General features: G+C 38.7%; 1 protein-coding gene across 2 annotated transcripts in view; it reads right to left on the bottom strand.

Moving 5' to 3' along the window:
- ASPM (assembly factor for spindle microtubules) overlaps window positions 1-25,639 on the bottom strand; it is a 32,035-nt gene extending 6,396 nt beyond the window's left edge. For both annotated transcript variants that reach the window (XM_054073467.1, XM_054073468.1), the window contains exons 1-21: window positions 25,341-25,639; window positions 22,980-23,123; window positions 21,316-22,636; window positions 18,855-18,956; window positions 17,954-18,100; window positions 16,878-17,123; window positions 16,657-16,724; window positions 16,030-16,171; window positions 15,821-15,951; window positions 15,465-15,640; window positions 15,220-15,365; window positions 15,056-15,141; window positions 13,621-13,839; window positions 12,680-12,896; window positions 12,453-12,598; window positions 12,234-12,362; window positions 9,055-9,249; window positions 3,734-8,356; window positions 2,212-2,361; window positions 1,718-1,884; window positions 640-799 (exon numbers count right to left, since the gene is read on the bottom strand). In XM_054073467.1, the coding sequence (XP_053929442.1) occupies window positions 640-799; window positions 1,718-1,884; window positions 2,212-2,361; window positions 3,734-8,356; window positions 9,055-9,249; window positions 12,234-12,362; window positions 12,453-12,598; window positions 12,680-12,896; window positions 13,621-13,839; window positions 15,056-15,141; window positions 15,220-15,365; window positions 15,465-15,640; window positions 15,821-15,951; window positions 16,030-16,171; window positions 16,657-16,724; window positions 16,878-17,123; window positions 17,954-18,100; window positions 18,855-18,956; window positions 21,316-22,636; window positions 22,980-23,123; window positions 25,341-25,637 (9,012 nt within the window). In that variant the 5' untranslated portion in view covers window positions 25,638-25,639. The remainder of the gene's footprint in view (window positions 1-639; window positions 800-1,717; window positions 1,885-2,211; window positions 2,362-3,733; window positions 8,357-9,054; window positions 9,250-12,233; window positions 12,363-12,452; window positions 12,599-12,679; window positions 12,897-13,620; window positions 13,840-15,055; window positions 15,142-15,219; window positions 15,366-15,464; window positions 15,641-15,820; window positions 15,952-16,029; window positions 16,172-16,656; window positions 16,725-16,877; window positions 17,124-17,953; window positions 18,101-18,854; window positions 18,957-21,315; window positions 22,637-22,979; window positions 23,124-25,340) is intronic.
- Between the last annotated feature and the right edge of the window lie 1,369 nt (window positions 25,640-27,008).

Below are 27,008 nucleotides of genomic sequence, written 5' to 3'. Positions count from 1 at the left end.
GTGTCAGAAGCTAAAGAAAAATACCCAACAACGAAAACCTATTTTAGTACTGAAGGATTGCCTTGAAACCTCTATACACTTTTTGGATCAAGCATGCAGCTTGAAGCTTCTGAAAAAGATTTTAAAAAAAATGCATTGACAATCAAACTTTTGTTCATTACTGTCATGATCAACATACATTTATGTTTTAGTTCTAGGGGTTTTTTTCCATCATAAGAAAATGAAATAGAATAGAATATAGAGGTAAGTACTTCGTGCAGTACTAGTTTCTGTAAAAATTCACTTTCACGATTTGGAAGGTCTTTATTCTTGTCTAAGTGGGGTCAAAATATGGGCAATTTAACTTAAGCCTTTGCAAGCAATAAAGCAAGCAGAACTTTTTACATTTTCTTTCACTATCTGTACAGAGAGGGGTAATTCACCAGTTGGAACTGTTTGAAAACAAGAATCAACTTCATTGCCCCAAGCAAAAAGAAAATCTAATATTTTGAAAATCGAACAGTTTTGATTTGAACTCTCTTTGTTCTGGCCTCACCTTTTTTCCTTTTCTATACTTCTGCATGTTGATGACAAGTCACTCAGATACATTGGAAACTTTTTAAACAACCATAACATAGCAGAGTGCAAGTGAAAACGTACCTTTCTTAAAAGTGCTCTAGCCCTGTACTGTCTATACGTCAACTGAATCTTCACTGCAGCATTCTTGGTTGCCAGAAACTGATGTCGAATCATTCGTGCAGTAAGGGTTGCTCGCCATCTTCTTTGAATAGTAAGTGCAGAGGACTTCATTTTCAGAAACCTAACATGAAAATGCCTTTTAATTTTTTTCCAAAAGCTAAGAACACGTGCATTTTGAAACTAAGAACATGGTGAAGGTTCATGAAATTATTAGGGAGAGATATTATGAAAGCAGAGCTGTTATAAACCGAATCTTGGAACACTAGAACAAGGGGATAGTCAGTAATACCGGCAGAAACACTGATTTAAAATAGAAGATACTTTCTGTTTTCCCATAAGAGTTTCTTCTAGAACTTGCTGTAAAAGGAGGTTGAGGAAGGAGACAGCAGCATAAAAGGCATTAGACAGACTGACATACAACAAATCCATAAAAGGATAATAAAGGGAATACGCAAGGATGTGAGTTCTAGCATCCATAATATAACAAGCATGGATGCTGAGTTAGGACCTTAGAAAGCAGCCAGTTTAACACATTCTATGCCTGAACAGCATCTTCTGCTGGTAGTGGCAGAAGACACGTTTCTGAACAAGATGAGCTATCAGGCTGATCTAATAGAGCATTTATTTTGCTGTGAGATGGTTTTACAATAAACAAAAAACAGTTTAACTATTCCATTATGCATTATAACAGAATAGCTTTTCATCCTATTAGTTTTATGTTGGAATTTTAATATCCAGAACTTCCTTCCTATAAAAAAAAGATAAGTGAAAAAGAGATCAAGGTTTACTCTTAGATCCCCAATACGAAACATTTAAGTTTGTGAGGTAGCTTCCAGTCCAGAAGACTATTTAAACATGAGAAAAATCTTGAGCAAAAGAATAACCTCAGCAGCATGAACAGGATTATGTTCATCCATTACATACATGTAGCAGGGCAAGAGCCTGAGAATTGATAGGCATTTGTTGGAATACAAAGCAGTATTCATCATATAAATAAAAAAAAAAAAAAGCTTTGAAAAGTAAAGAAATTCATTATTACCAGGTCCGCTGCTGTTTTGTCCTGAAGTAACTCTGAATAACACGTACAGCTTTTACAACTGATGCATATTCTCTTCGTGCTCTGCAGCCCTGAAACCAGGCTCGAATTACTTGTGCTGCTCTCATTTTCTTAACCAACTGCCGGGCTTTATATCCTCTATATGATGCCTATTAAATAGATAACAAAGAAAAAAAAATCAAAACTTTTTGGAACAATCAAAATTAAAAGCAAAAAAAAAATTACTTTAGCATGAAAGGCTTTTAGGATTGCTATCTCTGCATAATTACAAATAACTAATTTCTCACATCTAGAAACTGCTTTCTAAAGCAAGGTTTGCACGTTCAGGGAAATACCATAAATGCCGCTCTCCTTAATGCCTGCAAAATTAATTATATCATCAAGAAAATAACACAAGATTTAAAAAAAAACCACTAAAACAACAAACACCAAACCAAAACAAAGAAAATCTAACAACCACCACCTTCTGGAGTTACCTGAATTATAATGGCAGCTCTTTTCATTTGATAGTATCTTTGTTGTTCAATTTTTTGCAGCTGATGGGCTCTGTAGTGCTGCTGTATTAATACAGCAGAAAACTTGCACCGAAGGTATTTCTGTCTCTGAATAAATCCACGGAAAAATGCCTTTAACGAAAGAGTAATGTTTCTTGTAATGTTTCACCATATTGATGGGGAAGATGCTTTCATATTTTTAAGCACATCTGTACTCAAAAAATTGTTATAAAACCAATAGTGTAAGTAAATATATTTCTGATTTCCCAATTATTTTTTTCCTACCTCTTAAGCAAAGTAATCGTATTTACATTTCTCAGATTATGCAAGTTAAACATTCAGAAAAAAAAATTATGGAGGCGCTACTTCTCCCAAAAAAGTAGAGTTGAAGAAGGCACACCTGTTTTCTTATCTGTTATGCAGAGTGAGCTTTGCAACAAGATAGTAACAAGCAACCTAAGGAGTTATTATGAGAGGTTATCTCTTTCCTTTTCTTCCCTGATTTGGTGGAAAAAGATATCCTTTCATTCCAATTATACCATGAAGACAAACCCTTTCCCTCAGAGTAAAATAACTAAGGTACCACAGGAAACCGCTTAAAGCTTTTCCCAGCAATAAAAGGAAATTAATGTGTACTACCGCTACATACAAATCCTAATTAATATAAATAGGAAGGAAATATACCTTCCTCCCTCAACCTCCAAAAAAAAGTTGCAAAGTCCTTCAGAGTAACTAGTCTTCTAAGATTCTTTGAATTCACACTGGATGGGTATTCAGCTGGCTATATAGAGACAAAGAACAATTTTTCTTGCTGACCACATACTGATCACGCGAACGGTGGAAGAAATCTGAGAAATCAAATAGTTTCACACTAAGTTTCATGGGTTGCTTCTCAAGATACCAATCCAAATGTACAATAAGAAGGCAATTTCTCTCCTTACACTCCCCCTCAGAATGCTAGCTCAAATTTGTCTAGGGCCATTTCATACAACTATAAGAATCAACATGATTGATTTACTCATGCCTTAGTAAATATGGGTCTTAAAGAATGCAGCAGTCATGACTCTTTACCATTTGCTTCACTATATAGACAATACCAGTATCCACTTGTTTCAACACAACAACTTTCATTCACATTCTAATCAAAGTAAACATCCATTAAGCTACTAATATTTATATAGGTGAAAGCCAGTTAGGACAAGAACCATAGAAACACAAGTATCACAAATCATTTGAAATCGTAAAATTCTAGGGAAGAAACCAGAAGACAAAGGGAATGCTACATTTTATGATAAGTACTTCAGTGAGGAAAGACAAAGCAGAGCAGATCTGAAACTGATTTCTGTGCACTGTAGTACTAAGCTTTATACACCTGCCATGCACTGTGCTACTCTAACATATAGCTTTAAACTGTTGTTTGCGAGAACAGTAGTCTTAAAAAAAGCCACAAAAGAAAAAAAAAAAGTCCCCCACCCCAAACCCACTACTAGACATTCAGAAGTACCTGAATTTTTATTGTGCTTTCTTTAATTTTGCGAAACCTCTTCTTTCCAATGAATCCTCGGACTCTAGCCTGCACAGTGATAATATTCTGCTGGGTTCGTAAGTAAGTCATCCTGTGGTATTTCATAGTCAAGTAGGATCGGTAGCAACGTTGTAAGGTAACTGCTGCTTTTTTATATCTTGTATATTGTAATTTAGTTTTATACATTAAGTAATAGGCTTGTAACGTAATAACTGCTGTTCTAAGCTGAACAAATTTTCTACGCTGCACAGCCATCCGAAGAAAAGACTGAATCTTTCCTGCAGCTCGTATTTGTCTTGCTACTTTTCTTGCTTTCATACCACGGAAGGCAGACTGAATAATTACTACTGCTTGTCTTTGAGCAGAATACTCTGCTTTCTGTAAACGAGCTCTATGACATGCTCTATACCACCTCTGAATAGCAACTGCTGAACTCTGAATTAATTTATAGCGAGTCCTTGTTCTTTGGCATCGGAACATAGACTGAATCATTATTGCTGCTGTTTTCTTTTCAAGAAAACGCCTCCTCTGTATGTGCATTCGTAAGAACGACTGTATGCAACGTGCAGCAACATTGGTCTTATACAACTGTCTAGCTTTCTTAGCGCGAAAAGAGAACTGAAGGCAAATCACAGCTTTTTTTATTTTTGAGTAGTTTTCCATGTCAGCCTTTCTTGCCATTTTGGCTCTGAATCTTTGCTGTGTAACTCTAACAGCCCAGCATAACTGTTTGTAATATTTACGCTGTTTATACATGCGATAACTAGATTGTATTACAATTGCCAGAACATGCATGATTTTCAGTTTCTGTCGTTCTTTCATGCCTCTATATGCTGCTTGAATAACAAGAGCAGAATTTTTCATTGTCAGATATTTCTGTCGTTGCTTCTTTCCTTTAATGTAGGATCGATAGTACTTCTGTATAACAATAGCTGCAATTCTGATATTTTGGTAGGACCTTCTAATTTTGTGCATTTTGTAGGCTGACTGTATCGTACTAGCAGCTGAATGCATACGCTTAATACTTCTCTGCACTCTGATACCTCTGTACAGAGCCTGCATAAGAATAGCTGCTCTGCGAAGAGAAAGATATTCCAAAGAATGCTGTCTTGACATAATCAGAGCTCTGTATCTTCTTTGAAAGACAAGACTAGCTGCCTTAAGAGCGAGATATCTTTGACGTGCTCTAAAAGCTTTAAAATTTTTCTGAATAACAATAACAGCACAGCACATTTCTTGATGTTTTCTTGCCCGCATGTCTCGAAAAGCCTTCTGAATACGAGTAGCTGCTTTCTTTAATGAAGAGTAATGCTGTACTGCAATTTTCTTTAGGTAATTGGCTCTGTATCTCTTCTGTATTAGCTGAGCAGCCCACTGAACTTTTCTGTAATGGTGGCACTCCCTGTGCATTCTGTAGTTTCTCTGTATTACAAGTGCTGCCTCATGTCTTTTCTTCAACAAGCACCTTGTTCTCATTCCTCTATAGGCAGCCTGAAGAACTAAAACAGAATTGTACAGCTTTAAATATATTTCTCTCACACGCTTCCCTTCCCTGTAAGCACGATAACGTTGCTGTATGATTATTGAAGCAAGCCTGACAGCTTGATAAGAAATGTAAATTTTATGCATTCTTAACGTTGCTTGAATAACTGTAGCAGCTTGATGCATCTGTTGCATCTTTTTTCTAACCACAAATCCTCTATAAGCTGACTGTATGATAACAGCAGCACTAAGGAAAGAGAGATATTTTTGGCGCTGAATTTTTGCTAGTTTTTTTGCTCTGTATTTTCTCTGAATTACAATAGCAGCTGTCTTGACGGAAAGAAAATGTTTTCTTTTGAGGAAAGTTCTAAATCTTCTTTGAATAAGCTCAGCTGATTCATTCATAGTTCTTAAACATCTTCTTGTTTTCATTCCACGGAATGCAGCCTGGATACAAAGTATAGCACTTTTCATAATCATATAGTTGTGAACTTGTGCATCTCGTTCCTTACAAGCACGGAACCACTGCTGAATCTGCCTAGTTGCTAGCAACAATTTTCTGAAATACCTCCGTTGTTTGTACATTCGACAATAAGACTGTATAATTGCTGCTGACTGATGTAGAGTTTTTAAGTGTCTTCGGACCTTCATACCTCTATAGGCACCCTGAAGGATAATGACAGATGATTTCAGCTCCAAGTACTTTTTACGTTGTACTTTGCCTAAACAAAATGCTCTATAGTGTCTTTGAATTATAATTGCTGCTATTCTCATTGCCTGATATCTTATGTTCACACGATGCATCTTAAACATGGCTTGGATACAAATAGCTGCTTGATGCATACAGTGAATTTGTCGTCTAACTTTTACACCTCTATAAATTGCCTGCATTTTGACCGTGGCTTTTTTTAAAGACAAATATTTCTGCCTTTGATGTTTAGCATGAGTAATTGCACGATAATGCCTTTGAACCGCTACAGCTGCAGATCTAAGTCTTTCATAACTCTTTTTGACCAGGTAAGATTTGAAGGCAGCTTGTATAGTTGCAGCAGCCTTGTTTAGTTTGCTCAGTTGTTTCCTCACAATCATCCCACGATAAGCAGACTGCAAGACTAACACAGCTGCCTTTGTTTTTAGATAAATTGCACGTTGGTTTTTTTTCATACAGTAAGCTCTGAAGTATTTCTGAATCACTAGAGAGGCTTGTCTTAGTTTCTTATACTTTAGTCGATTTACATGCATTCTGTAATAGGACTGAATAACTGTTGCAAGATTGTGTTTCTTTTGAATTGTTTTTCTCACAGTTTTCCCCCTCCATATTGCCTGAAGATGCACCACAGAATTACGCAGCTGAACATATTCTTGCCGTTGTTTCCGGCCTGCAACACTGGCTCTGTAATGCTTTTGGATAGTTAGCACAGCATGGTTCATCAGTCTGAATTTTTTCAGAGCCATGTATTTTCTGAAGGTAGACTGGATCTTAGTAGCAGCAATACATTGTCTTCGAATCTGCTTTCGTACCTTCCAGCCATGAAAAGCTGCTTGTAAAGAAAGCACAGCCGCTCTTGTCATTAAGAAGTTCATTCTTTGCCTGTTACCAGTCTTACAAGCTCTGTACCACCTCTGAATCACAATGGAGGCCTTAACCAATGCCTTATACTTCATTCTTGCAGCATGAGCTCTGAAAGCAGTCTGTATTTTAACAGCAGCTCTATATTCAAGTTGAAGCTTTTTCCGTGCTTTATAACCCCTATAGGCTGCCTGTAAGCACACAGTTGCTTGTTTAACTTGCAAGAACTTCTGCTTCTGACACAGTTGCTTTTTATACGCACGATAACATTTTTGAATGACAATGGCAGCATTACAGATGTTTAAATAATGTTGCCTGTCCCTTTTCATTCTGTAGCATGCCTGGAGAAATATCGCAGTCTCCCTCCAGCTTTGGATTTGTTTCCTGACAAGATAGCCTCGAACTACAGCTTGAATTCTTATGCAAGCTTCCTTCAATTTTCTATAATCTTCTTTAACTTGAAGATCATATCTACGAGACCGATACCTTCGCTGGACATAAAGTGTTGCCTCCCTTAATGCACAATAACGCTTATGTGATTGCCTCATCTTGACAAAAGCTTGAATCTTCACTGTTGCATCTTTCAAGCTTTTAAATCTCTTCTGGACAATATAAGCACGGTAAGTTGCCTGAATTTTTATCACAGCTTTCAATATGCGAGCCTCTTTTCTAGCTTTCATTCCTCTGTAAGCAGACTGTAGGACAATAGCAGCCAGACGCATCCTCTGGAAAGAAGCAGCTGCTTTTCTAGAAGTGATAAGTGCCCTATACCAAGTCTGAATTACAGAAGCAGCACTTTTAATCTCTTTGTATCTTTTTACTTGTTGGTATTTTCTTACGTGTGACTGCAATATAGTAACAGATTTTTCTAATTGCAGAAATCGTAGTTTTTCTTGTTTCATTCTCCACAGGAACTGAACAACACAAACTGCTTTTATTTGCCTGTATAGTTTACGTGCTTTCATGCCTTTAAAAGCAGCTTGGAGAATGATCACTGCTGCACGCTTTTGCAAATAGTACTCTCTTTCAATTTTTCCTAGTTTGTAAGCTCTGTAATACTGCTGAATTGTAACAATTTTTGCCCTGTGTTCCTGGTAAATGCGCCTAGCCAGCTGACACCTGTACCAAGCCTGAATCTTGATCACACTTCGCTTAATAACCTGATACTGCTTCAGATCTCTGTGCATCCTGTACCAAGACTGTATGATAACAGCAGCCCTCTTTCTTTTTTCCAGTTTTGAAGATTGCCATTTTCGGAAATAAGTCTGAAGCACTAAAGTTGCTTTAATTTTCTGTTGCATTTTGTATTTTGTCCATCTTCTGAACGCAGACTGAATAGTAAGTGCTGAAGACTTTAACATTTCATATCTTTGCCGTTCTTTTTTTGCCAACATAGATGCACGCAGATGAGACTGAATAGTCACAACTGCCCAAACAATTTGTTTATACGCAGCAACAGACTTCACCATCCTTATCCTTGCTTGTACAAAGATAACATAGTATCTTAGTCGTAAATATCTTTTCTTAGCAGAGTATCTCCTCCAATAAGCCTGAAGGAAATAAAACCAAAAGAATTTAGCATTTTCTTCATGGTATCTCGAGTAAAGCCTAAATTTGAGAATTATCGACCTCTGACTTTTAAAATTTCTTTATTCCTACTTAACCGCTAGGAAGATAAGCCCAGATATCTACTTAAAAAAAAAAGCAAAAGGCATTGCTTTCTTAAGCATTTTCAATTATGGGAAAAAAATCTAAATTTGTGCTGGCAACAAAAGAATCCCTTTTAAATTATTTGATAAATTAGTGATTCTTAATCTCCATTCCAAAAAGCCTCAAGAATAAAATATTTAGCTGGGTAACAGTGGGGAAAGTATCTTGAGAAACAGAATTAAATGCCCAGCTACCAGGTAATGTCTACCATTCTGAATGTGCCCACCGTACTGTGCTGTAGCATTCACCAGCTGCAAAGAGTCAAGACAATCTGATCAGTCCTTACAGGGACTGGTTTAAACCCAGTGTTTTAATTTTTTATGGTATGTCAAAATGTTCACCTATTGTCAATTTAATAGCACATTACCATTCCTCTCTGAAGAGAAAGTTACCAAAACATCTCAAAAGAGGCAGGGGGAATATTATATTTACATGAAGATATTCAGCGCCACAAGCAGAACAAAAGACCTTGAGCAAGCCTTTTCCTTACAGATTTCAGAGTTTCCTTGCTGTGTAATCTCATTTTAGATCATATTACCTGAATGACTGTGGCAGACCTACTTCTGTCTTCCTCCAGTTTTGTTTTTTTCAGATTTAAAAAAATCATCCTGGCTAAGTATCTTCTCCAGTGCTTCTGAATGAGAACTGCTGCATTCATTTTCTTAAGGATGTGACGACGAGAGAGGAAGTTTCTTACAGATTTTTGAATTGTCCGAGCAGCTCTGTCTTTTTCCTAAAGCGTAAATTTCCACAGAGCAGTTAGGATTGGAATTTTCATTCAAATTTTTAATGAATTAATATCACTATCTAAAGCAATCTCATAAGAATTAGGCTTGTTGATACCACAGCTTTTCTTTATCTAGAAAAAGAACTTTTCTGAGACAGAACATTTATTTCAGCACCAAGTTCATTGTAAAGGGGTGAAATCAATTAGATCTGCATCCTCTGCCTTCATAGAACATCCCCTTTGTTATTCAATTTTTCAGCAGTCCTAAGCAACCCTTTAAGCTTGGAAAACCAAGCTTAACCAATGGAAAGGCTGCAACAATCCAAAAGTTTTACTGCCTTTAAAGAACTGAAACCCATCACACTGCAGTTCAGCTCACCCCTACGGGTGTTAAGGGCCCCTTAGGAAACGGACTTAGTGAGTCAATTAGACTATCATCTGTCACAAAGCAAGGATTGTTTGTACTAGGATTGATTGATGTCGACTTTACAGGAACAATACAAGCAATGGCTTGGATGTCTCTGCCTCCTGGCTTTATATCAAAGGGCTCTAGAATTGCTCAGCTGATTTGTTTTCAAGCAATCGTACCCCACGCAGCAAATAGCATACGGGGAGAAGGAGGCATTAGCCCAAATGACCAGCCTGTGATTCTATGGACACAGAAACTACAAAAATCACAACCAGCATAACCTGCAAAGTATGACATTCACAGAGAAACAGAGAGCAATATTTTACCGGTATTATAGACAGCTATATGCTTTTTTAAGGGATTTACCCGTTAGACAATTGACATGAATCTTATTTCATAATGCATGTACGTTCTCATACAAATTTACCAGGATATTTGGCTGAAGGCAATTGCCAAGCTGATGCTCCAGCAGCCCCTGTAATCATTCCAGATACATTACAACAAGTACGTACGTCACACGATTTTTACCACCAAGGTAGTACAGCCCTTAGGAAAATGTTTCAGTTAACTCATGAGCAAGCTTGACAAATTGTACAGATGTGCCTTGACTGTCACCTAATCCCGAACACTACTTTCGACAGTGTAAATCCTTGTGGATTAGGTCCACTTGAAATATGGTAAAGTGATGTAACACACAATCCTGAATTTGGACGTACATGTGTCAAATTGATACCTTTTCTACCTGCACTGTTGCTTCCGCACATATGGGAGAACGAGCAAAAGATGTAAAAAACCCATTTATTATGTGCAATTGCTATTTTGGGGGTGCCAAAACCAGTAAAAACAGACAATAGCCCAGGACATGTTTCTAATATAATAAAATCTTTTTTCAGCAGTAGGGAATCACACATGTCACAGACATCCCTCACTCACTGACAGGGCAAGCCATAGTTGAACAAGCTCATGGTACGTTAAAAAATATGTTGCTAGAAAAGGGGGAGCATGGGATATGCCCCTCAAGAGAGCCTATTAAAAGCTACGTATGTTCTAAACTTTTTAAATCGTTGCCAAGACACCATTCCCCCAATAGAGCGACATTCGATCACGAAATCAAATGATAACATGAGTAAAGCTAAAGTAATGATACATAACTAGGAAATGAGACAATGGGAAGGTCTATGGCTGTTAATGAAGAGGGGGTGAGGGTATGCTTGTGTCTCTACACGTTGTGGACCACAATGGATGCCAGCAAGATGCGTACAACCTGCATTGCAATAATTGTGGGAATTTCGTGTTGTGCAACCTCCACTCCATGGATCGCCGCACAATCCAAAGAAAACATCTGGGTAACCCTAGTCAGTGCGGCAGAGCAAGATTTGCTGTGTTTGTCAGTAGCAACACTAACCAATCCATTTAGCACCTGTTTAGTAGGTTTGCTGATAGATGATGTTCTTTATTAGGTGTGATAAAAGTAGATTTTAGTAAGTACTTTGGTTATATAGGCAAAAATGTAATGCTTATATAAAATGTTAATCTCTTGCTTAGTATGTGTAGAAATTATTTTATATGATGTAATTACACGTTGGCAAATATATCCAAATCCAACATCTCCCTGCAATTACCAAGAGGACTGTATTTTATTTGAGGAGATAGAGCATGGCCTTCTCATATTTCAGGAGGACCATGTACGTTAGACAAATTTACACTAACTCCAAATGTTTCTATGATTTTAAGCCACACTTTGGCTCACTGTCATCAAATAAATGCCACATCAGCAGTTTTATCTAGTCCTTTGATTAATTTATGAGATCATTCAGAATTTATACATAAAAGTATTAATACCTTAGAAGATTTAACAGAAAAATTGCAAATATAAAATGAATGAAAGACATTTGCAGGACTTTTTGTTGGATTTAGACCTTGGATTATAAAATTAGTCATGATAGGTTTTATGATTTTACTTGGGTTTTTGTAGCATATTGATTTGTGTGCCTTGCTTCATCAAACTAGTGTAAAGATTGATAGAGTGTTAAGACATATATTAATAGCTCATGTAAACAAAGAAGGAGGAGATGTGGGCACGGAAGATTCCACTGCCACATATGTACAGGATATGGCCAATGTCCTTGCACTCGTTGGCAGGAAACTGTGGGATCATTAAGCAAGAATCCCTGAGACAGTTAAGCGGGAGGAGAAAACACACAGCTATGTGAGAAGAACTTCTGGAACTTTTTGGTTGCTAGATAAAAGATACATTTGTAGCAAGTAGAGATATGCTGAGTCACTGTGGGACTTTAGAAGCAGAAAATCAATGGGGCAAGCTGGCTAACGAGGCAGACAAGGGTATATAAAGTTTCACTTGTACATAATAAACTTGATTTCGTTACTGCACCTGAACGGAGTCTGTGACTTCACTGCCACAGTAGATTACACCAAAAGTGCCATAACTTTTTGTTATAAAGAGTACTCCTCAATTTAAATGGCAATATTATTCACCTGTGTACTCCAAACAGTGAGTTTATATTCTCTACTTAGTATTTCTCAAAGCAGAAACTATGAATATTGCACAGGCAAAGAGTACCTGAAAAAGTTTCAGTTCCCTTTTCAGCCTGTAATTCCTCCAAGCAGACTGAATTAATCGAGCAGCTCGAGTTTCTTGCCGAAGATCTAGAAGCCGCGAACATAGAAATGACAGGTAGGTAATAACAACCTATATAAACATAGAACACAGCAAGTTAAGAGGCATACGGAAGAGCAGGACAGGTTCACATGTTTACATCAAATGTAAAAGGTAGCTTGCCTTCTCATCAGGAATTGTATTTGACATGTCTGAGTGATGAATCATTGCTGGTATTCCACCTAGGTCAGAAACTGCAGCATTGATCAGCTGGAAGTTTTTCCTTTCATTCTCCAAGAGTTCCTTGTATAGGACTGAGGCAGTTGCAGCTTTGCAAAGAGAAAGTGTTTGTCAAATCAAGTTGTAGATAAAAAATAGATTTAACATGAACTGCTGTAAAAATAACTCACTTGAGTCAAACATTCCTTCCATAGCATTCAGAGAAGTATCAGACTCTGAAGACGACGACGAGGAAGAGTTTAGTCCCACTGTATGAGTTCTTGAGCATTCTACTGTTTGAGTTGTACGTTGGCACACAGCTTCCAAAGGCACATAACATGGATGATAATGATGAATCAAATGACATAATATTCTACCATCGGAGAAACACACAGTGAAATTTTCTACCTGTTAAATAAAGATACAAGTTCCTTGAATCTTTTTAACCAGATAATCGGTATAAACTGGATATAGAATTTCTTATCCTGTACCTTTCAAAGTGACAAAGTGCAAGTTTTTTAACAAAAATTTTTATGACGCTAGTACTTCCTTTGAACATTAACTGTGCAGTGACATACAGCTGCGAGAAACCAGAAACGAGATGTGTGAATCACCATACAATGACTCTCCAATGGAAATATTTAAGAAACAACAAAGAAAGCAACATTTCTACAGAAGGATCTCTGAGAAACTTCTATAGATACTTTTACTCTAGGTATTCAGTATAAAAATAAGTCCCAAATTTGCATTGGTCTTAAAGCGCTGTATTTTGTCCTTCAGAAAAAAGAGATGTGACCGTATTGTGACCACAGACAGGTCTCTGAACAGGGTTTCTCTTTTTGGAAAGTACAAAAAACGCGCCCCTTCTAAACAAACAACTTTTGAGGAGAAGAATCCTCTTTACTCCAAACAGTATTTTAATTCAGTAATTAGATTTGTTTGAAAGGACCTAAACCCACAGCAAGACGGTTATTTCAAATCAGATTAAACAAAGTCCAGAAAGGTGTTTAAAACTAAGTATCATAGGCTGCTCCTACACATCTGATAGTTTGAGGTATTCTGCTGTGTAACGAATAAGCCTTCTTGTGAAAGCAAAGGATGCATTTCCTGAAATGTACACAAAACTCTTTACCTTGATATTGTAAAATCCACAAACAGCATTAACCCAGGCCATCAGCAGCTTCACATTTTCACTGTAACTTTGAGGCAAGGAGTTACTGCTATTATCAAATCGTTGCAGAGTACAAGAAGATAAAGTCTTTAGAGAAACCAACTGCCTTTTTCTCTTGTATGCATTCTTTAAAAACTCAATTTCTCCTTTTAACTGTTCCACATTCAGAAGAACATCTACCTATTAGGAAGGAAAAAAACATATTTATGTCATTAGCAGTCTGATGTGCTTACATTATAGCAGCTGGATGCAGAGGCTATAGATATGGCACTTTAAAAAGAAACTACTCTCACCACTTAGCAGTACCAGGCACACTGAATCAGTAGTGGGTAATTTGGACTAGCCAGCACAGATGGCAGTGTCTACTACCATCTGCTTCAAATAAAAGAACCTAAATCCATACTCTCACTGTTCTGTGTAAAACGTTAACTTCGTTAGTTAATAACTGGGGGAAACGCGGAAATTCTCCGGAACAGCCTGTGCAATTTCACCATACTTGCAGAGGAAACACCAATTTCAGAATCGCACCTGCATTTCTACCGTGCACGTGTACCTCTCTCTCATTTGAAGGATTCTGAGAGGACTTGAGCTGGGGTGACAAGATTTGGAAAAATGGTAGTATTTAAGTAAGAAAAGAGTTATACTTGATTTTTATTCTATTCTTCTGGCTCTCTGACATTTCAGTGGCTATAGCCTTTGACATGCTTGCTTTAGATATAGTTAATTACACTTATATTCCTGACTACTTTGTGGAGAAATTCCACCTCAAATTGTATTTTATTTTAACTTTCATACTATATGCTTCTTCTAGCTGGATTTGTAAACTGGACACTTAGTCTAAAAAAGACAAGCCAAATCAAGTTAACTTTTAGTCTTATAAAAACTATCTTTACTTCCTCTACAATTTTCTCCCAGGGGCTTTGAAATGCCATTGCAGTAATGCCTAAGGAATCTTCATTCTTATTTCAAGAATGTTTCTTCAGATTGCCCGTTTTTGAAAAAAGGAAAAAAGTAGAAGAGCTATAGTTTCAGAGCTTACTCTACAATTTCCTACCAGCATAACCACAAAAGGTTCTCTTCAGCTAGTAAGAGCTTACCAGCGTTTTGAGACCAAGATGATTTTACTCTTAATTATCAATTCTGCTGGCACAGATCATAAACTTAAAAGATTTTTCCAAAAACTTGTATGAATGTATACAGGAAAAAGCACACTTAAAATGTTTCCTAAATGGTATTGTTAGGGAACAGTTAGCATATTTAATTAAAGTGGCTTTGAAAACGGATCATTTCATAGTCTAAAATTCAATTAGTAAAAGCTTTCACAAATATTCCTGAAAAACTGGTGTTTTCATTCTCTCTCATTTGCAATTAGTAACAAAAAGTAATTGAATAATACTTGGAAGGCAAAGACAATTTTCCACAGGAGCGCTAATGTTCGTTCTCTGTGTCTATCCACGATATCCCTGGAATCAATTGAAACACCTATAAAATAAAACAAAGAATTAAAGTGTGTACTTGTCCTCTGATGCACTTAGAAAAAAACTGATTTCTGGGCCTTACCAGTCTCATCTTTCAAGTGAATTCTTCGCTCTTTAAGGACATTAAGAACAATGTCAACATTATGTATCTTCTGCAGACGACTTATTGCAGGAACTCTCAGTTGTTTTGAAAGATTCCAGTTTTTGGTGAGAAGTTCCATTGTTCTCCTAAAAAAAGGAATTTCACAGTTAATGCTTTAGTTGAGCTCATATTAAGTATTATACAAAACACCCTGAATACCTCAAAATAATTCTGTATCAACTCACACCAGACGAATGCCACACTGTAAGTCCACAGCCAGATTAGTTACAGCAAAATCAAATTCGTCAAGTGGAGTCTGAATATGACTGACAGGTAATCCTAAAAACCCAAGATGTCGGGAAAGGTCACCTTCACCGCTCAGGAAGTCACGAGAAAATGCAAGCAGAAGGTCTTTGCTAGCCTAAGAAAAAAAAAAGGAAGGCAAGATAATCTTAACAGTGTAATATTTGTCATGGAAAATGCTGACAGCCAAGACTCGTTCAAGGAAAGTACATGGTCAGATAAAAAATAATAGTAAAGAATTTCTACATTGAGTCTTAGGACAACATTGAATGGAGACATCAAATCACTACTTTCTTACCTTGAACTCTGCATCCTTGCAGAAGAGGCAAGGGTCATGGTCAATCATTCTGGACTGTTTGGCACAATCCAGAAAGCAAACTAACAACAGCAATTTTTTCAGTGTGAATTTTGACAAAGCTTCTTCGTGACCTAAAAAGACAGAACTCATTAACTGCTAGTTCAAAAATTAAGAGCTAAAAGTAGCCAGGGTTTGGAAGTAGTGATTACCTTCACGGTAAAGGTGAGGCACAGTGGGATGTCTGTATTCAGCTGCAATGTCAGGGTTCCAAAGCAAGCGATTAAGGATAAATATTGCTAAGCCCATAACATCACCACTACTCTCCAAAGCTATCAGTTCTCCGTAAACAGTCTAACATGAAAGAAGAGGGAGAAAAAACAGAACTGTTAAAAATTCTCAAATACCATGAGGAGTCTTTTGAATAACATACATTACTGAAATTCTGAAGTAGTAATTAGTCTCTAAAAATAAATCAGTTTTTTTCAAATCAGTCACTGAAGTATAAAATTGAAGGAAATTTTAGAATTTCCAGTCTTATTTCAAAATATGTACTATCATCTGCATCTAAGGAATCAATCAGGAACTCCTGTAAGACAACCACATCCTCCTCCAGTTTAGTAGAGAGAGAAGCTGAAAGAAAACTACTTTTGTGCTATTGATGAAGGAGTTAGCTTCCACTTTCCTTGATTAAATATTTTCCTTTTTAACTGAATTGAACCTACCTGGATTATTAAAACAAAAAATACACAGAAATCTGAATCATCCCCCACTAAAAAAAAACCAAATCGCTATATGTCCTTCTAACTTTGACTATAAGTCATAAATTCTGCACTTACCTCAAGGCCTATACGCAGCCACAAAGGGTTGTAGGATAAAAGCCAGTTAAGGACTTTCTGCCTCTCTCCTGCAAGACAGCATCTTGTAATATTACATCCAGCAAACACTTCATAGTATAGAAATGTCTATTAACTGGTTTTAGACTATATCAGCTCAGTGTGTGAACAATCATTTTTCTACTTACAAGAAAAGAGAGGATGCAAAGTTTTAGTGTTCTTACCTACATCTTTCCAGAGGTGTCTGTCCCTACGAACCAGCAAACGCCTAGTTTCAATCTCTACTTCCAGCTTCTTAATAGCTTTAACCATTTTTTCAGATGTAAACAAACGGCAAGCATCACGTCGTAACTTATTCAGCTTACGATGAGCTGTATAAGCTTTCAGAGATGCTTCATCTTTTGTTGGTGCCTTAGGAACGCTGGTTTTGTGATGGTTCTCTTCTCCCAAGATAAGAGCAGCTGCATTTACTGTTTAAACACACACAAGAAGTATGCACTTACATCTCAAAAGCAGATTTGCCGATCTTGTTTGTTTTTCTTCCTCTCCAAGTTCACATTTTATTTTCTTTCTGACTGAATTTATCCCTCAGGAAACTTATCAGCAGTTGCACTAAGCCAATTGTCAAGTACATGTACATTAATCAAATATTTAACGTAACACATCTCATAGGTAAGGAATGCTCAGAATTCAGTGTTAAGGTTAACAGTACCATCATCAGATTTCATATTGAAGCTGAAGATAGAGGAAAAAGTACATTACCATCGTTTTAGTAGTGGCACCTATAATGTTTTTCATTTCCCTACTCAACACTCACTCAGGCATGCTGCAGCCACACACTCCAGTGTGTACTTGTCGCAGAGCACACTCCCTAGTCAGTTGTGTGGTATGCTGTGCTTGGCGTGAGCAAACTTGCCATCCACACTTATCACAAGGGGAAAACATGACTCTGAAAAGGGTTAGATAGTTATAAAATTCTGCTGGGATGGGCAGCACTGTCTACAATGTGAAAACTGCTTTTGGTTTAACATATGATGCATTTTCTAGCATTATCACCACTGAAACACTTTACCGAATATTTGGTTTATGTTTATAACGGTATTAAGTCAAAGGCTGAAAAGTGACACATAAAAATTAAAACTCAAAAATCTACTCTTATCCAAGAGTTTAATGTTACACAAACTGAAGTGACAAGTTTGGACTAGTGTCAAGCTAGTACTACTATTTATGTATATGCTTTATTAATATTGATGAAATATAAGAACACTAAAATACAAAGTGAAAATTCTTGTACTCTCACCGTGCCAGGTGTCTGTCTTTACACTGAAGTCATCAGGGGTAAGCACAAAATTTAACCACCAGGTGAAACCTCGTTGCTGCTTCTCCTTCCAACGTTCATCATAAAACATGTTTTTAGCAGCAAAAGGCATTGGGTGCCTAGGGATGACTTAAAAAAAGAACAAAGAAACAAAACCATCACAAAAGTAAGTCTCTGCAGTACTTGAAATGTCTACAGGCATTTCATTGAGGAAGGGATTAATGTTTGACACTCCATTTAGCTCTACAGCAAAATAAGTAGATCACTGGAATGTTCAGTGACTTGCAGATCAGGCACCCCTACATAAATTTCAGCCACAAAGCACAGATTAAGCCATTAAAGCACTAGAAAAAAGACAAGATTTCTAGAATCTAGGCCATTTGCAATGCACACCTTTGGGCAAAACCAAGTTGAGTTTGATTACAACCAGAAGGAACAGTTTCACAGATCTATTTTTCTGACCAGATCAACTTCATATTACTAGCACTGCAAAATCAGTATCTTTTTGGTATGAAGACCTGTTGTTTCAGGTATTCTGTTGTTGTATTAAAATGTTATCAGAGATCGGACAGGAATTTCACTGATAACTATCAGTCAGCTGAGAATATCTGTAATGTAGCTTTTACGCATACAGGCAAAGCTAGAAGAAAGGAATATTTTACCTTCTGCTGGCCATGTGTTGCAACCAATTTTCTTATGGGTAATTAGAACGGAACACAAAAGGTTACATAAATTTTTCTAATAGATATTGATTCATTATAGGTAGAATCTTCTATTTCATCTCAGCTCTAACCAGCTGGGCTTTATCAATCACTAGCAGTACAACAATTGTGACATTCAGTTCAGTGTATACCATTTTACTAAATACCAGAAATCTGCCTACCCGTTTTCAGAGGTTTCACAAATGTCAGGTGAGACTGAGCCAATCCAGGGATGGGTTTACTAATTCTGCTTGTAGTTTTAGATGCTTTCTGAAGTGAAGAACCTACAAGCATAAACATACAAATATAAACAACAAATATGTCAGTGAAAGTTAACATGTAAAGGTTTATTTCACTTATAAAGCATGAAAGTGGAGTAATTCCCTATGAACCCATATGAAATACCAGTAACCTCCTGCTGAACGGAAGAGTTAAGCAAAGCATTTTGACTACAAGCAAAAGCTAAAAAAGGAAATACACTGTTTGCAATTCATTATGATTTAGCTAGAAGCATTAAGCCAATCGCTAAAATCATTCATTAGAACATGATAAAGTGTGTATTCTACAAGCACCTAGGGTAAGAGGTATGACTTTTTAAAGCTTGACTCGCCTCTTCACACAGTAAGATGGCATACCACACTGATATCCATTTCAGAGCAGCTTGACTTGTGTTAGTTCAGGCATCAAGGCACTAGCTAGTAAGTACTATACACCACACAGCGTTAGAAAGACTTACATACAAGGAAAAAATGCAAATCTAGGCATTCTGAACTCTCAATATATAAAAATACACACTTTTAATGCAATCATTTCATTACACTGACATTAAATGAAGAATTAAAAAAGCATGCTGAAGGTTGTTGAAGCTCTGGAGCGTGTCCAGAGAAGAGCAACGAAGCTGGTGAGGGGGCTGGAGAACAAGTCTTATGAGGAGCAGCTGAGAGAGCTGGGGTTGTTTAGCCTGGAGAAGAGGAGGCTGAGGGGAAACCTTATTGCTCTCTACAACTACCTGAAAGGAGGTTGTGGAGAGGAGGGAGCTGGCCTTTTCTCCCAAGTGACAGGGAACAGGACAAGGGGGAATGGCCTCGAGATCCGCCAAGGGAGGTTCAGGCCGGACATGAGGAAAAAATTTTTCACGGAAAGGGTCACTGGGCACTGGAACAGGCTGCCCAGGGAGGTAGTGGAGTCACCTTCCCTGGAGGTGTTTAAGGGACGGGTGGATGAGGTTTTGAGGGGCATGGTTTAGGGAGTGTTAGGAATGGTTGGACTCAACGACCCAGTGGGTCCCTTCCAACCTAGTGATCCAGTGATTCTATGATTATAGTTGCTGCCTGACACCCCCCAATGAGATGGTACTTCAGAAATGAAAAAGACAGAGATCATAAATTACAGGTGACACTTTCCTGCTTAGCAGAAGTATTATTTTTCATAGAACATTCACTTCTAGAGTGTGAAGATAAATTTTAAATACATTCTGATAATTTTTAATAAAGTTGGATCTTAAGTGGTTTAAATTACTGATGGGTATTTCAAAGTTAACTCTTAGTGAGATATGATTTTTCTTATTGGAGTTTAGAGACAACGCCTATGCAATTGAAAGAATAACAGGCTACATATCTCAAGAAAAACTGTCAAAAAGAACGTAACTCAAATGGTCATCATTTTTGTGTTTCACAAATAGGATTAAGAGATATCAAAGCCATTTTGGGCTCACAGAATACTTTCTTGTCCAGCCCATCTAATCCTTACCCTGATGGATGACTAAAAATAACTTGGAAGATAATACAGCTTTTCCTAACATTAACACTGTTACTGTGTTATTGGTTTTTGTAGACTGCCCTAAGAAGCCTGAAACCAGAGTGCGTTACTGAAAGCCCCAAACCAAATCTAGATCATAGAACAGATCATTTGAACTGAGTAAAGCAGCATGTGTCATTTTGATCCAAAAGCCATGATGAATTCTGCCTGTCAGCTATATCGCAGGGACTGCAGGAAGATTCTGCAAATTAAATGCTTCTTTTAGGTGCAGACCCTCATTCTTTTCCTATTCTAGCACATACTTCAGAATGGAACATGTTGGAAACCCGAAATACATTGACATATATTTTGACACATATTGACATATTTTCTAACATATATGTAAAGGAAACTTCTGACCACCAAGCAAAGTAGTATTGGCAAACTATAAAGGCAGGAAGTTCTGCACAGGGGTGACAACAAGCTAATTACAGACAGTAAAAAGCAGGCAGCATGAATGACATTTGGAAACTACATATTTGACAAAAGCAATGGAGTCAAATATTCACAATGCTAAGTGTATTTGTGACAGGAATCTTGTACAGTAAGTTTCTAGAAAATTTTAATTACATAACAAGGGCTGTGCTGGAGAACTGCCAGACTGACTTCTCCCTTACCGTCATTAATGTTTATAAAATAAATAAAGTAATTTTTGAAGCTAATCACATAACTAAAACTCTGACCTAGTTTTCAAATTTTTAAAATGCAGATATCTAACAAGTTGCAAAGGTTCACATTTCAGATTTGAAATATTCCTGACTGTTACTAGACAGTTCAGTTTGTTAAACAAATTTCTTAATCAAAGGCATCTTTCAGAAAGTGGTAAATGAAGGAAAGGCTGCTCACCAGCTTTCTTTCTCTGCCCTCCTCTCTCTCGGTTTGTGAGTTTCAAGGTCCGTGATCTCATAGTATGCGTTTTATTGTCCACATTAGGTGTGGCAGTTCTTTTTCTTTCCACTTCTTCCACATACACTGGAGCTGTAACTTTACTATTTTCTACATATATTTCACTTTTCCTCTTTCGACACAAAATTGTTGATGCAGTAGAAAATGAATTTACTTTGTCATCATTACACTTATTTTCAGCTGAAATGGGACTTATAACTGGAAGGCGTTTAGACATTTCTGCTTTTGTATGTACAGGCACATTATCACATGCCATTATAGCGTTACTAAGGCATTTTTTAGATTTTGGGTGTAGGGTTTCCATTCTTTTTTCTTCAGCAGCATCAGGCTTATTTTTTATAACTGTGGCAGAAAGAACAGGACGCTTTTTCGGTTGGTCTCCCCGAGAATTGTGGGTCTGAAGTTCGTTTGTAGAAAGAAAACTGAAGTGATTTTCTTTAGGTTTGTCATAATGAAGTACCTGTGATTCTACATTATGCATCTCAAAGGCTTCATGTTCTATATGAACATCTGTTCTTTTCTCTCCATTTTTTTTCCATCTTGAAGGTAGGAATTTCTTCACAACATAAGTTTCTGTAGTAGACGATATTAAAGCTGCCTCAAATTTAGGAGTTTGTGATTGCTTATCTGACAAGCTGTCTTTCACAAACTGATCTGGTGACAGAATTGGAACAGGCGGCTTTACTATATCTATATCTACTTCATAACTGTCATTTACAAAAGATTCTGGAGTTAAAATTCTCCTTTTACTTAAAACAGGCACAGATGTTGAGGGTTCTGGAGTGCAAACCGATGTGAGTGCACAATTAAGAATTACTTCATTGTTTGAAACTGGCAGTTGTGCTAACCCAGTAGAACTGTATACACATTCAGATTTTAATTCATCGTGCTCATTTACAAATGTCTTGACATTATAGCTGTCTTTTTCAGGCAATAATGCCTCATTTACAGGGGAAGCAATATCCGAGAATGTAGTAGATCTTCTCATAGCAAGCGGCGTGTGAACAGCATTAAGATGTTCCTCTGGCACTGGTCCAATGGGAGATATTGGCAATTTATTTTCTAGGCCAACAAGAGAATCGTTTCCTGGGGACATACTGTTTTGCATGGTGTTCTGATTTTCACGTGGTTGAAGTGGGCTTCTAAGTCTCTCCACTTTCTGGGAAACTTGAAAGGTCTTATTAACATTTTTAACTTTCAATGAACATCTTTTAAATTTTGTTGAAGAGCTTTTGTTTTTTATATTATCCCAAAGACTCTTCTGAAAAAGAACCATAAATAAAAGTTAGTGTGCTGACTTTATACATACATTTTATGTGTAAAAGTGAACATTACTAGTGTATTCATTTGAAGTCTAAAAATACTGTAAAAAGAACAGCTAGTCCACAATTCACCATAAGTTGTTTCCAGGCTTCAAAACAGCTTTTTTGGTCATGTAATGCACCAGTGTCTACTTTCCAATGCAGCCAAAAAACTTTGAAGACAATGGGCGTTCCCCACAGACAGCTTCATTTATGAATGTTAATTCTCCCTCACTAAATGTTCTACTAACAAAATCAATACTTGTGTCAGCTGTGCCAAAGTAATAGAATTAAGACACACACCTTTTTCTTTGGGAGCTGCTCAGCAACACCTAGGAGCACAGCTTGATGCTTTATAATGCCATTAATAGTAAAAGCTATCAGTTCTCTGACTTTTCCTTCTTCTATTGGTGTCCATGTTACAGAAACAAAGAGTCTTTGTCCGGGCTGTGGGAAAACAGAAGTGTTTAATACCTAGCACTTAGGTACACTTTGGTAACATCAAACATAGAGTAATCAAATCATATGAGAAGCAGTATGCAGAAATACCATATATTCTGACAACACGAAATTATAAAAAATTGTTAGCCGTTTAAACATTATTTTTCTCTGACACGTAAATTGAAGCAGTATGTATCAAAAATGCTGCCTTACCAAAACTGCACATACCTCTTAATGAAACCATAATGGACATCAAGCAAGACTGCATGTAAATAAAACGCAGAGTAGAGAGGACAAGATTTGAGTAAAGGTAAGTAAAAGAAATTACGTATTTTTTTGCACGTATTAACCAAGTAATTACTTTAAAGTAATTTTGAGATAATTGTACTACCAATCAGAGGTTATTTTCAGAACTTCAGTTGAATCTAAATAGAAGTGTTAAATTTTTCACACACAAGGTCATAGAATAAACATGAAGACACTGCAGATGAAAGAAGTAGCCATGGAGCCACATATGACCTATGCAAAGGTTCTTCACGCACCATGACCTCTACTGAATCATTTTGGTGCTCTGCCGATATCAACACTAACAGACCAAAGAATGGTTATACCTCAGACAAAATCAAAAAAGAGAGTTTGCAAATGACCCCTCTCCTGAGCATTTCAGTTCCACCTCCTTGGGCAGATGCATTTAATGAAAACGTACAAACTAATTCAATGTGTGTTTATACAGTGAAGCCAGTCAGCAAGTTTCAATTCATTAACTGCTACAGGAACTTGTTATTGAAATATTTCACAGCAAGACTCCAACCTGTTTTTATAAGCTCGTTGCTACAAGAGATCTCTAGCTTCTTCCTTTGTGACAGAGGCTGGATGACCACAGGTATATCTTCACCAAAACTGTCCTTTGGAAAATTGCCATTGACTGGACTCACAGAATCCAATATGGGATTAACCCATAGATTCTATTTCACAGAATCATAGAATAGTTTGGGTTGGAAGAGATCTTAAAGCTCATCTAGTTCCAGCTTCCTGCCATAGGCAGGGACACCTCCCACCAGATCAGGCTGCCCAAGGTCCCATCCAGCCTGGCCTTGAACACCTCCAGGGATGGGGCAGCCACAACTTCCTTGGGCAACCTGTGCCAGTGCCTCACAACTCTCATGCTAATGAAATTCTTCCTAATGTCCAGTCTCAATCTGCCCCTCTCCAGTTTATACTCATTCCCCCTTGTCCAATGACCACAAGCCCTTATGAATACCCTCTCTCCAGCTTTCCCATAGCCCCTTCAGATACTGGAAGTTTGCTATAACATCTCCTCTGAGCCTTCTCTGCTCCAGGCTGAACAAGCCCAACTCTCTCAGCCTGTCACCGTAGGGAAGGTGCTCCCAGCCCTTCAGTCATCTTTGTAGCCCTCCTTTGGACCTGTTCCAACAGCTCCATATCCTTCTCACATTGATTACAGAACTGGACACAGTATTCCAGATGAGGTCTCACAAGAAAGGAATAAAGGGGCAGAATCACTTCCCTCACACTGCTGGTCACGCTTCTTTTGATGCGGCCCAGGATACAGTTGGCCTTCTGGGCTGTGAGCGCACCTTGCCGACTCATGTTGAGCTTCTTATAGACCAGCATCCCCAAGTCCTTCTCTGCAGGACTGCTTGTCAATCACATCATCTCCCATCATGTACTGAAAATAGGGATTGCCCTAACCCAGGTGCAGGACCTTACACTTGGCCTTGTTGAACCTCATTAAGTTCACACAGGCCCACTTCTCCAGCCTGTTCAGGTCCCTCTGGATGACATCCCGTCCTTCTGGTGTGGCAACTACACCACTCAGCTTGGTGTCATCTGCAAACTTGCTGAGGGTACACTCAATCTCACTGTCAATATCATTGACAAAGATATTGAACAGCACTGGTCCCAGTACAGACCCATGAGGGACACCACTCATCACAGATCTCTATCTGGACTTTGAGTCATTGACCGTAACTCCCTGGATACGATCATCCAACCAGTTTCTTATCTACCTTACCGCCCACCCGTTTCCTGAGGAACTTTTAAGGATTTATTCCCAGATTAAGCCTGCTTTACTCTCTACTGTATTACCTTTTCCCTAAACAAATGTCCTGCAAAGACAAGCTCTCTGTGGGGACAAGAGACACACACACACAGAGACAGAGGCACACGCAGACAGACAGGCACACACACGCCCCCCGGTACCTCCACGGAGAAGCAGCGCCGCTCGATGCTGAAGCCCCTGGCCGAGGCCGGGAAGCGGTCGACGAGCACCTCCGCCTCCTCGGCATTGGGGTTGTCGATGCGCAGGAGGCGCGTGCGGGAGGCGCCTACGCGGAGGCTGCCGAACGCCAGGAACGGCGGCCGCGAGAAGTGGCTCAACACCAGCACGGCCGGCGCCTCTTCAGCCTCCTCGTCGCCCTCCCGCGCCCAGCGCCGCCTCCCGGGGCCGCGCCGCTCCGCCGCCGCCACCGCCTCCCCTCCGCACGGCCCCGCCGCCATATCCCCGCGCTGCCTCCGCACCAACCGCCGCGCGTTCAAACTCGCGGCTCCCGCCAACCTCCGCGCGCCCCGCCCGCGCGCTCCTCCGCCAACCAGCGCCGCGCGTTTTATTTAAACCGCGCCCGGCGCTGAGCTGCTACCGGAGCTGGGCTCGGTGGTTGTTGGCAGAGACCTTCCAACACCTGAAGGGGCTACAGGAGAGCTGGGGAGGGGCTGTTTACAAAGGCTTGTAGCGATAGGACTGAGGGCAACGGGTATAAACTGGAGAGGGGCAGATTTAGACTAGACATAAGGAGGAAGTTCTTCACGCTGAGGGTGGTGAGGCACTGGCACAGGTTGCCCACTGAAGCTGTGACTGCCCCATCCTGGAGGTGTTCAAGGCCAGGTTGGATGGGGCTTTGGACAGCCTGATCTAATGGGATGTCCCTGCCCGTGGCAGGGGGGTGGAACTGGATAGGCTTTAATGTCCTTTCCTACTCCCAACTATTCTATGATTGCAGAAGTGTGCCCAAGAAGGCAAATATCATCTTGGCCTGTATTCAGAAACAGTGTGGCCAGCAGGACCAGGGAGGGGATTCTGCCTCTGGACTCAGCACTGGGGAGGCCGCACCTCAAAACCTGGCTTCAGTTTTGGGCCCCACAGTACAAGAGACAGTGAGGTCCTGGAGCGTGTCCAGAGCTAAGCAGCAGCTGAAGGGGCCAAAGAACAAGTTTTATGAGGAGCAGCCAAGGGAACTGGGGTTGTTTAGCCTTGAGGAGGCTGAGGGGAGACCTTATCACTGTCTACAACTACCTGAAAGGATGGTGTAGAGAGGTGGGTGCTGGTTTCTTGTGACAGGTGACAGGATGAGAGGAAATGGCCTCAAATTTTGTCAGCTGAGGTTCAGATTGGAGATTAGGAAGAACTTCTTCACCGAAAGGGTTATCGGGCACTGACACAGGCTGCTCAGGGAGGTGGTTGAGTCCCCATCCCTGGAGGTGTTTGAAAGGCTGGTAAATGAAGTGCTTAGGGATATGGTTTAGTAGTGGACAGGTATGGACATGATCTCAAAGGTCTTTTCCAACCTAGGGAATTCTATGATCTCTGTGGGTCCCTTCCAACTCAGGATGTTCTATGATTATGACAGTGATGCTTCAAAATTAAAAACCAAAAAAAGGACATAGCAAACCTCCCTGCTTAAAAAAAAAAAAAAAAAAAAAAAGGAAACTCAGGTGGAGCCAAGCATTTTTCTAAATAAATTTAATTTACAAAATATTTTAAAATAAAAAGTAGAATGAGATGCACACAGATTTGGTGAAAAAAAATAGCCTCATTTGTTTCTCCTTCATGAGGTTTAAAATGGAAAGACACACAGAACACTGTGTTTCCAC

Source organism: Cuculus canorus, chromosome 8, assembly GCF_017976375.1.
Source record: "Cuculus canorus isolate bCucCan1 chromosome 8, bCucCan1.pri, whole genome shotgun sequence".
Lineage (NCBI taxonomy): Eukaryota > Metazoa > Chordata > Aves > Cuculiformes > Cuculidae > Cuculus > Cuculus canorus.
The sequence above is the reverse complement of the archived record's forward strand: the minus strand, read 5'-3'. Positions and strand labels throughout refer to the sequence as shown.